Source organism: Apium graveolens, chromosome 6 (assembly GCF_009905375.1).
Source record: "Apium graveolens cultivar Ventura chromosome 6, ASM990537v1, whole genome shotgun sequence".
Classification (NCBI taxonomy): Eukaryota; Viridiplantae; Streptophyta; class Magnoliopsida; order Apiales; family Apiaceae; genus Apium; species Apium graveolens.
Window position 1 is genome coordinate 122,040,948 of NC_133652.1, and position 11,500 is coordinate 122,052,447.

General features: G+C 42.4%; 2 protein-coding genes across 2 annotated transcripts; both read right to left on the reverse strand.

The window, feature by feature from the left end:
- Positions 1 to 694: 694 nt before the first annotated feature.
- Positions 695 to 2,911, reverse strand: LOC141667829 (uncharacterized). The gene is made up of 2 exons (XM_074474458.1): positions 1,645 to 2,911; positions 695 to 1,490 (listed from the first exon to the last, which is right to left on the reverse strand). The coding sequence occupies exons 1-2, from the start codon at positions 2,116 to 2,118 to the stop codon at positions 966 to 968; spliced, it is 999 nt and encodes a 332-aa protein (XP_074330559.1). The 5' UTR covers positions 2,119 to 2,911; the 3' UTR covers positions 695 to 965.
- A 599-nt stretch (positions 2,912 to 3,510) lies between these two features.
- On the reverse strand, positions 3,511 to 4,994 carry LOC141668588 (protein LURP-one-related 4-like). The gene is made up of 3 exons (XM_074475520.1): positions 4,754 to 4,994; positions 4,328 to 4,567; positions 3,511 to 4,209 (listed from the first exon to the last, which is right to left on the reverse strand). The coding sequence occupies exons 1-3, from the start codon at positions 4,988 to 4,990 to the stop codon at positions 4,069 to 4,071; spliced, it is 618 nt and encodes a 205-aa protein (XP_074331621.1). The 5' UTR covers positions 4,991 to 4,994; the 3' UTR covers positions 3,511 to 4,068.
- Between the last annotated feature and the right edge of the window lie 6,506 nt (positions 4,995 to 11,500).

The window sequence follows — 11,500 nt, forward strand, 5'->3', positions numbered from 1 at the left end:
GGTCGTATAGGACAACTCCCCGAAGTGCGACGGGCGAAACTCCCTTTCGACTTGCATATGGAGTCGACGCTGTCATACCTGTCGAGATAAGTCTCAGCTCACCACGGATCGACGTATTCGATCCCGCTTTATCTCTCGTCGGACTTCGCCTTCACAATGATCTGTTAGAAGAAACAAGGGAAGAAGCCCGAATGCGGATGGTAGCCCAACAAGAAAAAACTGCAAGGTACTTCAACAAAAAAGTCAAACCCAGAGACTTCAAGGTTAACGACCTTGTCTTAAGAGATTCCGCAGCGTCACAACCCACTGTCTCAGGAAAATTCAAACCAGCTTGGGAAGGCCCTTATCAGATCTCGAGACTTGTAAGCTCGGGGACCTATGAGCTTGCTCACCTCGACGGGAAACCCATCAAAAATACTTGGAATGGAATCCACCTCAAAAAGTTCTATCAGTAATTTAATCTCAGTTGTAACTTGTTATCTTGAGGCAGTAAAATGCCATTTCAAAAACAAACCCTCGATGTAATAGGGGTCGCCACGATATTATGATGAACAAATTTATTTAACTTGGAAAAAGCACAGACTTTTTAATTCCTTCGCTCCTTACTTAATTAAAAATAATCATTCATTTCTAAACAAGTGTTTATACAACCACTTCACGTCGACGGTATGGTCAATAAAATCTCTCTCATAATGTAAACACTCGACTACGAAGCTAACAAACGACTTAATGTTTCAAACTCGAGACAAATAGATAGCAAAACCAGCCAATACGTAACTGCTTACATCATAGAAATAAGCTTAAACAATAGATCGCATACCTTATACTTCTTACAAATCCAGGACCACAATGTTTAATACACTTCTCAAGTTCTGGGACCTCCATGATGTTGGTATCAATAAAGCTCTTAAACACTTAAAAAATGTTCAAATACGATTACAAAAATCGCAGGGCATACCCTGCCTTCACGCGTTACCACCCTTCGATGCCAGGTCACGAAGATAATCATCAAAGGCATGACCCTCGATGGCAAAACCAGCCTCTTCCACCCGTTGAAGGCATCGTCCATAACCGTCGCCCAGAGCGCCAGCGATATCTTCAACGGCTTTCTCTACCTCTGTCTTCAGATCCGCATTTTCTTGCACGATCAACTTGTAGGAAACTTCCATTCCTTCGACCTGTCGAAGCAAGCCTTGGCGCTTCCCTTTTTCCTCTTCAAGCTCCCTTTCCACCTCGAGCAGTCGACCCTCCAGCTCCTGTATCCTCCCACTCGACACCTGCTCCGTAGCCCCCATCTCAGCAACCTTTTTAGACAGTGCGGAATTCGCCTTAGTCAAATCAGCCACCCTGTTCTCGAGTTCCGCAAAACCCACCGCAATCTTCTTCTTTTCCCCCTTCAAGGCAGCAACTTCAGCCTCGAGCTTGGAACAAGCCTCACCATCAACATCAGCCTTGTAATCCTCCAGTATATGCATAAAATCGGAAAGAAACTGCAACAAAAAAAAAAAAAAAAAAAAAAAAAAAAAAAAAAGGAAGAAGGGGGGGACATTAAAACAGGGTCGGCAACTACGACTATAAACGACCATGACCGAACATGAAAACAAAGAAACGTGCACATTAAAAAAGAGAAGGGAATGAACGTACCCTCCCAGCCCGGCTCTTACATCGATCAACAAGGTCCTCACGCTTCCTCCCATCATAAGCAACCAAGTCCTGAGGTAAGTTAAAGAGGTTAAGTGCCCTCAAGGGCACAGTTGACCCCCCCGTCCATCGCTCCGTGGGCTGGATCTCGACCCTCACCACCTCTTTCTTCGACCGAGGGTCGACGGTCTTCCCATAAACCCTTTCCCCGGCAGTAGCCACATCTTTGTTCACACCCTCGAACCCCCGGCCTCCAACAGCCACTTCATCGTCCTCCCTCCGAAACCGCTTTCGAGGGTTGCCCTCCACGCGGACAAGATCTGAAACAACCCTCTCATTATCTTCAATTACCTTGTTTCCCTGGTCATCAAGCAATTCAATTGAAACTGAATGAGGAACCCCCGACGGTCCAGCCCTGGCCGCATCAACAGGCTTCCTCGCAGCACGCTGCAATAACAACATCATTGCCTTGTCCATTCCTCCTCGAATCCCTCCGTCTAAAACTTTTTTAAGTGAGGCGCCTTCCACTACAAAGAAACAAACAAAACAATAAGTCAGCCTTCCTATATATAAACACTTACGAAATTTAAAATAAGCAAGAGCCGAAAATGACAAGTACAAAAACTAAATACGTAAGCAAAATAAGGGCAATAACAATTAATATATCCCCCTTACAGTCGTGCATCCCTAAAAATCCAGAGTCCTTCAAATCTAAGTGCGTATACCATGTCCTCGACCCATGAAACTCATCGAGGTAGGCAGTATCATGCTTCTCCATGTTATTTAAATAATCAATCGTGCCCTGACTAATTTTCCCGCAAGGCTTTACAAATTCCAAGTCAGGACCCCCGACGTACAACCATTGCGAGTGATAACCAGAATTCGATGACCTAACACTAACAATCTTCATCCGTCGATGTCGGGAGTCGAAATATACTTGACCACCATAGTACCGCACACCATAAATAGAGAAAAACAATTTCAAAGTCGGTGATCGACCCTTATCACAACACAGCGCCACGAAACCACTTAACTGAGCAACAGAATTTGGAGTCAGCTGCCCTAGACCACATCCGATAGCCTCATACATCGTCAGGAAGAACGGATGCATGGGCAAACGAAGACCAAACTGAAACATTATCATCGCAACCCCATGCATCCCGAACTCGGGCATCATCCAAACCCTCTCATCTGCTGTCGGCACTCGATACCGGTAGCCGTTAGACAAGTCGATGTACTTCTCCAACTTACTCACAGGGGGGTCGACAGTGATGTAATAACTAAGATAGTTTAAACTAGGTTTGCTCTCAAATTCGATCCTACCCAATCGAAGACTTTCCTCGACCGTTCTATTCCTAAGTTCCAGGGTACGTGGACTTAAAGGTGGGGAAGGCATAGGACCTGGAGGCACCTCCCTCAAAAACTCATCGCTTCCTAAGAAATCGAAAGATCCACACTGACCTAGGTCCGGGATCTCTAAATTATCCAAGTTCAAAACAGACTCCTCATCACCCTCTTCTAACGGTCGCTTCCCGGGATCCCGGTTGGCGGCACTACGCGACGACGACGACGAAGGAAAGTCGGCCATTATAAACCGGTAAACTATAAACACGACCGACCCGCAGATAAAAAGGAAAAGCAATAAAGAGAGAGAGTAGACGACTTACAGAGCGAGCCCAGCACGCGCTGCAATCCCCTTTTAGATACCTGGAGAGGAAGCCGAAGAGGTTAGCCTGGAAACCTGCAAAAACAAAAAAAATCTGGAAAAATAAATTCAAAAACACACATGAGCGGATATATACCTTCAAAAAAAAAAAAAAAAAAAAAAAAAAAAAAAAAAGGGCATTACGTTTAATTCCTTTCTTTTTTCGGACACACACATTTGACTCCTATCTCGAATTAACAGTTATTTCCTATTTTTCTTTTGCTTCGTTCATTCGTTTTTTCACTAATTTTTCCCTTCATTTCATTATCCCGTCCTGCCACTAACTTTATTCAGGTATCAAGACAAAAACCTCGGAATTCAAAGCGCAAAGGTGGAGAGCACGAAAACGCAAATCTAAAGATATCGCGCAAAGCAAGGGGGGGACTAATGTTGGACCAGGACAAGTCGGCCCAAAGGGATTATAGTTAGAATAATCACAATACATCATGTAAAGCCCAAGAAGGCCCAGATTGTAAGGATTGAGCCCATTTGGGACTTATTATAAATAAAGAACAACAACCCCATTTGAGGGGGTTGGCTAATTAAGCAAAGAAGATCATCTCCTAAAAATATAGACTAATAATAATATTATTGGTATATCATTTTTCTATCTAATTTAGATTTAAACTCGTGTAAACACATCATGTGCAGCTTCTTTATATTGACATGCAAGCCCAGAAGCGCAGAAGCCATGCATGTATATGCTGTGCTCGCCCAGAACATCAAAGTTTGTCGTTGATTAATCCATACACAATCACAAGAGCCATTATCAGCAAATGATCAATATGTGGCGACCCTTCCACTTTTAAACTTAATACATCTTCTCCTAGTATAACTCCACTAGAAGACTGCTTTCTTTTCACCTGCACATCATATATATATTTATCTAAATTCCTAATTCCGATAATGGATATAAAAATAACATGAAAAAATTTGTTGATAATGTGTGTGAATTCATGACTAATCTAGTGATTATTTTACCTCAGCAACAAGTTGGTTCTCACCACGTAAAATTTTGAAAGCTGATTTTTCTGGAAATCCAATTATCCTGTAGAAATTTTTCTTAACTTTATGATCATATCCAAAAGTAACATGACAATTAGTCATACTTCTTGTTAGAATCCTGCAATCTCTTCTTACTTGAAACCATGGCTTATCTCTCATCCTGTCTCCGCTAACACTCCATCTAAAGCCTTCCCATTGTTCGAAAATCTGAAACTTCTGCAACAATTTACCCATCATAAGTGTTAAAGTGTTAATGATATGAGATATAATTCTGATAAGCTCATTTCCTAACACCTCGAGGTTTTAGGAGAACCGGTTAACACTAAGAACTAAGAAGTGACTCCATATGCCACTCAACAATAATATTAATCATTAACAAAAATAAAAATGAATAATTCTAACCTTTCGACGTAATGTAAGCAGAACTTTTCCATGGAGGTTCATGAGGTGCACTTGGCTTCTGCATTTCATGCTATAGTTATCGATACGATAAACAATTTCACCATTAGAATCAAATATAGTGCAGCCACATCCATTAAACAAAAGAGATTTCATCCATATAGTGTAGGAGTGGTCTGTTGTTGACTCTGCAGAACTCAGAGGTGATAAAAGATTAATCTCAGGAGATACTTTCAACATTGAAGATAGAATAAGATTAGTAAAACTTTTTAATCTCTAAAAGCAATGAAGGATCATATATATACTACTTGGGTATAATATATGTGTGTGGCTAAAAATTAATCCGCCAATCTTAATGTAACAATTAAGATTAGATAAAGTGCTAATTGACTGGGAATATTTGTGAAAAAAGGTTCAAGATGTACATTTAAAAAACCAATAGAATCTTCTATAAAGTTAATTTATTGAAAGTTGCAAGTCTAATTATTCTCCTATGCAATTAGATAATTTGGATGATCAACATTTATCTATTTTAAAAGTAAAACTTTTGTGCACATTATTTGTTATCTTATACTTTTTGACTTTTGATCCATTTCAGTCCTTGTCCTAATTAAACAATAAGGGGAGGTGTAATTAGTGGAAAAATGTTAAGACAATAGGTATTCATGTCATAAGAAACAAGAAATGTAATTGGTTGTCAAGTTATTAAATGCTAATTCTTGATTCTTAGCAATCCTCTTCATTCAGAATTGATGTAATCTGATTAAACTAATCTTAATTAGCTGGTAATCTAAAAACGACGTGCTACCCGATTAGTAGTAGGGTTTATGATGATGCCATCATTCTATTGGAGATTTCGAAGCACCTTCTATTTGAAGAAAGAATGAATGAGTAAGAATGAGATAAAACTTGTTCACACACACGTATATGTACACAAACATGTAATCTTTTTGAGTCATAATCCAGACTGAGTTGTAAATTACTTGTATAAACTAGTTGTAATTAGTTAAGCCCTAGCTCGTGCCTAGTGCGTAATTAGGTAGAGATGCACATACGTTAATCCGCTTGCTGTGTACTTTTAAGATTTGTTATTATACAACGTATTGTATTTATTTTGGCAATTATTGAGCTAGAATTCGGCGCTAATAACTTAAAACAGGCACCGCATGGGTCTCGGGAGATATACAACATTTTGGAACCGGATATTTCCAAGCACATTTCAACATATTTTGACTGTATAATAAAAATTATTTTTTAAAATTATTCTTCCTGAACTACCAATTTTTTGTAGTTATATTTCATGTACTAACAATTTTTCATATTTTTGGTATAATTAAAAAGAAGTAGTCATCCGAAACAGAATAAAAAATAATAGTGTAAAATTTGGAATTTATTTTTTCCTCAATTCTTGATAATATTTGTTGGGCAAAATTTTTAAACCATCACTAAATTAAATATAAAATAGTCAAAATCAGATCTATAAAACTTAAGAGAGAGCTGAAATAAAATCAAACGGAACTTGATATTTTTTTTTTATTTTTTTGAACTTTAATTTGATTTTCTAAATATTCCTATTTAATAAAAATATGTTAAATAAAAAATTAAACAGTCGTGAATTATACGCCGAAACATTAAAAATTTAATAGTCGATCAGTCGGTATTGTACTTGAGTTTATATAATAAACAAAATTAATTTTGTATCAATATTATTCATGCTACTTTTTCAAAATATAAATTGAGATAATTCGTATGTTAGTATAATGACCCTCAAATAAGACAAAATAATATACTTCATTTATCATCGCTAAAATAATAAGTTGAATACATCTTCAGTGTAAGTAATTGATTTCAGGCTAAAATAAAATAATAATATTATTGATTTGACTAATAAATATATTATTGACCGGTAATTCGTCTATTAGGAAGTATAATAGTGTCAGTTTAAAAAAAGATAACATATACTATTGTTGGTTATAGGCCCAAAATGGCCCACCGAACGAAGGCCCAATATGCAGTTAAGCTACTGGGCCGAAGGACCTTCAGGCCCGCGAGACGAAGGCCCACTGAAGCTTAGGCCAAGACCCACTACTCGCAGACCGTTGGAAAGAATAAGGGACATAACGCCCCCTTTTTATTCCCTCCTTAATGATTTGTAACGGCTGGACATTCAAGACAGAATTGGGTATAAAAACCCTTGTGAAGTAAGACAAAATATATACACATTCTCGTAAACACTCTGCTTTTCTTGTATTATTACCCTACCCTTACAACCAGATTCTGATTCTCACACCGGAGGTGAATCGGGGGTACAAACCCTCGCATTCTCTTCACTTTCAGGTATAAGCCGAAACCACCTTCAAGGCAGCCGAAGCCTGTTCAAGCTCCCGAAGGAATTTGGACGTAACATTTGGCGCCGTCTGTGGGAAATACGAGAGTTACAAGCTGAGAACGAGACCATGACAGAAACAATTCATGAACATTTACCGCCGCCTGGTTTTACTGACAAAGGACAACCGCCCTCCCTAGTCGACGAGGACGGGGTTATTACACTAACTTCTGAAGAAGAGGCCTTACTCCTAAAGATCCGGGCAGAAAAGGCCGTGGAGAAGGGTAAGGCCAAAGTTGATCAAGTTGACAAGAAAGCGGAAGCGCGAGCCAAGAAAAGAGAAGCTGATGCGCTCCGGCTGAAGGCCTTGCAGCTGCAAAGGGAGGAAATTGAACTGTAAGAACGAACTTTGCGGGAAGCAATGCGGGCCGACGAGCCCGACAGAACGAATAAGGATAGAAGGGAACGTAGGGTGTATGACGAAGAAGATGAGTCTGACTCTGATTCGCATCCCCGAAGGAAAAGGACCAAACAACCCTTTTCTTCTGATTCAGATGAAGCGCCCGATGGATCCCGCCTTAGGCTCAACCGCCTAGAGAAGGCCCTGTTCGGTGATAGAAGGCTCGATCGAGAACCTGTTGTGACACAAGAAATCGAGCTATACCGACCCCCCGGGCGAAGAGAGACAATTCCCTAAGATGAGCGAGTTCAATGGGAAAGGAGACCCCGAGGACCACTGTGAAAAATATGAACTCCTGACGGTTGGGATGGGCCACAATGATATTATGTTGTGCAAAATATTCAAGACTTATCTCAAAGGGTTTGCGTCGATGTGGTACAAATCCCTAAAACCTCGGTCCATCGGGTCCTACGAGCAGTTGAAGAGGAAGTTTTTGAAGTACTACTCGCACCTATGCCGAAAGGAGAAGGATACTGAAGCCCTGGTCCACTACAGACAGAGGGTGAATGAAGAGCTGGGGGATTATCTCGCTCGGTTCAAGGAAGAAGCGGGGATGGTCACTAACCTGGACAAAATCAAAGTAATGGGCTTCCTAACGGCGGGGCTGGACCCCTATAAAGGTAAAAAATTTTGCTCATCTCTTTACGATTTTCCCCCAAAATCCCTGAATGATATATATGTAAGAGGCGAGAATATTCGTCGAAAGATGGAAAGCAGTGGGGGGTATAAAGATTCAAGAAGAGACGACCGATAAAAGGGAGCCGACAGATATGAAGGCTCAAGATCAGGATCTGACCGAAGGGATAGCAAGAAAGAAAGAAGGAAAGAAACGGATCGTGGGGCCGAACGGCGACGAGATAGAGATTCGGCCTTATTCACCCCTTTGAATGCGCCGATCTCCAAGATTCTCCATGAGATCAAGGGCAAACCAGGATTTGTTCGCCCCGCCAAGATGAAGGTCCCGAACCACAAGAAAAACCCCGATAAGTACTGCGACTATCACAGGGACAAGGGGCATAACACCGATGAGTGCTATCACCTCAAAAAGCTTATTGAGCGCATGATCAAAGACGACGAGCTTAATCAGTTCGTCCGAGATCTGAGAGATAGGTTGGGGCCGAAGGAGAACCAAGAGGAGGAGGTAGAGGCCGATGAGCCAGAGCGAAGGGACATGATAATGGGCGAAGTAAAAACTATATCTGGGGGAAACATCCTGGATAAGGACAGTAAGATAGCAAAGAAGAAGTATGCACGACAAGTGTACAACCTGTATTAGTTCGGACAAGCAAAGCCCCATATGCCCATGACCTTCAGCGCCGAAGACTACGAGGATGTCATTCTCCAGCACGAGGATCCTCTAATCATCAATCCTATCATCGGGCATAATAAGATATGGAAAGTAATGGTGGATACAGGCAGCTCGGCCAACATACTGTTCCACAAAACCTACTGCAAGATGAACTTGGCCGGAGAGCAACTAGAGCCCTGCAACGAGGCCCCCCTTTATGCCATCGGAGGGCATCCCATTCAGTTCGAAGGAACGATTACTCTACCAGTCCTCCTAGGCAAGTTGCCATATACCGTCGAAAAGCTGGTGAAGTTCTATGTAGTTCGGATCGAAAGCCCGTACAATGCAATATTCGGCATGCCCTTCTTATCGACCTTTGAAGCAGTGGAGTCTATACCCCACCTTAAACTTAAGTTCCCCACTGATAAAGGGGTAGGAGAAATGAGGGGCGATCAGAAAACTGCCCGAATCATAATGCTCGAAGACCTTGAGAAGGATCAGGAATACGAAGGACCGTATGGAACCGGGAAGAGGAAGCGGGCAGAGTCCGAACCCAACGGATGCCGGGAAACATTGAACATCGAGTTGGAGAAATTTGAGGCCGATCTCTCGAGCCCGATCGCCGAACCCGCCGCCGAGACCGAAGAAGTGGAATTGTACGCGGGCCATTGGGGAAAAATGGTTCGGATTGGAAAAAACATGGGGGCGGATCTGAAGACAAAGGTAATAGCTGTAATTTGGTAATACCATGATGTGTTCGCCTGGGGGCCGGAAGACATGCCCGGATTGGATCCCAGGACGGTAACGCACTGCTTGAATGTGCAGCCCGAGGCCAAGCCGGTAAAGCAGAAGAAGAGGACATTTGCAGTCGAACGATAGAAGGTCATAGAGGCCGAAGTGGAAAAATTGTTAGAAGCCAAATTTATCGAGGAAATTGAGTATCCCGACTGGCTAGCCAATGTGGTGGTCGTCAAGAAGTCAAATGGGAAATGGAGGATGTGCGTGGATTACACGGACCTCAATAAAGCATGTCCGAAGGATCACTACCCCTTGCCTAACATCGACCAACTGATAGACGCCACGACAGGATATGAGGTACTTAGTTTTTTGGATGCTTTTTCTGGTTATCATCAAATTGCTATGAATGATAGGGATGTGCCCAAGACAGCGTTTATAACTCCGAAGGGGACTTATGCTTATATTAAAATTCCCTTCGGACTGAAGAACGCTGGAGCCACATTCCAGCGAATGGTGAACAAGGACTTCAAAAAGCAGATTGAAAGGAACATGGAAGCATAGTGGATGATATAATAGTAAAATCACTATTTCAAGATCATGTCGAAGACTTAAAAGAATGCTTCGAAATTCTCCGAAAGAATAACATGAGGAACAATCCGAACAAATGTACCTTCGGAGTCTCTAGTGGTAAGTTTCTCGGTTACATGGTCAGCGCCCGGGGAATAGAGGCGAACCCAGAGAAGATCGAGGAAGTTATTAATATGGAACCTCCCAAATGCATCAGAGACATCCAGAAATTGATAGGCCGGCTCGCCGCCCTTCGGCGTTTCATTTCCCGGTCAGCCGAGAAGGCACTCCCCTTTTTCGCCGTGCTCAAAGGGTCAAAGAATTTTAAATGGGGGCCCGAATGTCAAAAGGCATTCGAAGAAGTAAAAGAATATCTTACAAAGGCACCACTCTTGATGAGGCCCGATCCGAAGGAAACCCTTCAGCTTTATCTAACCGTGTCCGACAGAACTCTGGGGGCCGTCCTTGTGAAAAACTACGAGGGCAATCAGCATCCCGTGTTCTACGTGTCCCATGTCCTCAAGGATGCAGAGACAAGGTACCCCAACGCCGAAAAATTCGCATATGAGTTGGTTATGGCCTCCCGAAAATTGCGACATTATTTCCAAGGCCGGACGATCCAAGGTGTCACCAGCCAACCTTTGAAGAAGATTTTGACTAGGCCCAAAGCCTCTGGAAGAGTAGTAGCATGGTCCATCAAACTCGGGGAATTTGATCTCGAGTACGTTCCCCGAACGGCAATTAAGGCCCAGGCTTTGGCCGACTTCATGGTTGAATGCACATTCTCGGGTCCGAAGGATCTTTCACCTGACGAACAACTAATCCAGATCCCAGGGAAGTGGAAACTTTTTGTAGATGGGTCGGTAGCCGGAAAAAAGTGTGGGGCTGGCTTAATCCTCTCCAGCCCCGAAGGATTCGAGATATGCCAAGCCATAAGATTCGACTTTCCTTTGACAAATAATGAGGCCGAATATGAGGCACTCCTCGCAGGAATGAAGCTGGCCCGAAGCCTTGAGGTGAAGCACCTAAGGGCCTTCAGTGATTCCATGTTGGTTGTGAAACACTTCATGGGGGAATATGTGCAAAGGGATCCCCGAACGAAAGCCTATGCTTCCAAGGTACGAGATGCTTCTTTATTATTTGAAACCTTTGAACTAAGTCAAATTGGCAGAGAGAACAATTCTAGGGCAGACGCCCTTTCCAGGCTAGCTTCGGCCGAGACACAAAACTTAACTAGTTCTATTTACCTCACCGAAGCGAAGACGCCTTCGATCGAGAAGAAAGAATGTCTTGAAATTCACCAGGGGAGCGACTGGATAACCCCCCTCAGGAACTTTCTGGAGAAAGGCATTCTACCCCCAGACCAAAAGG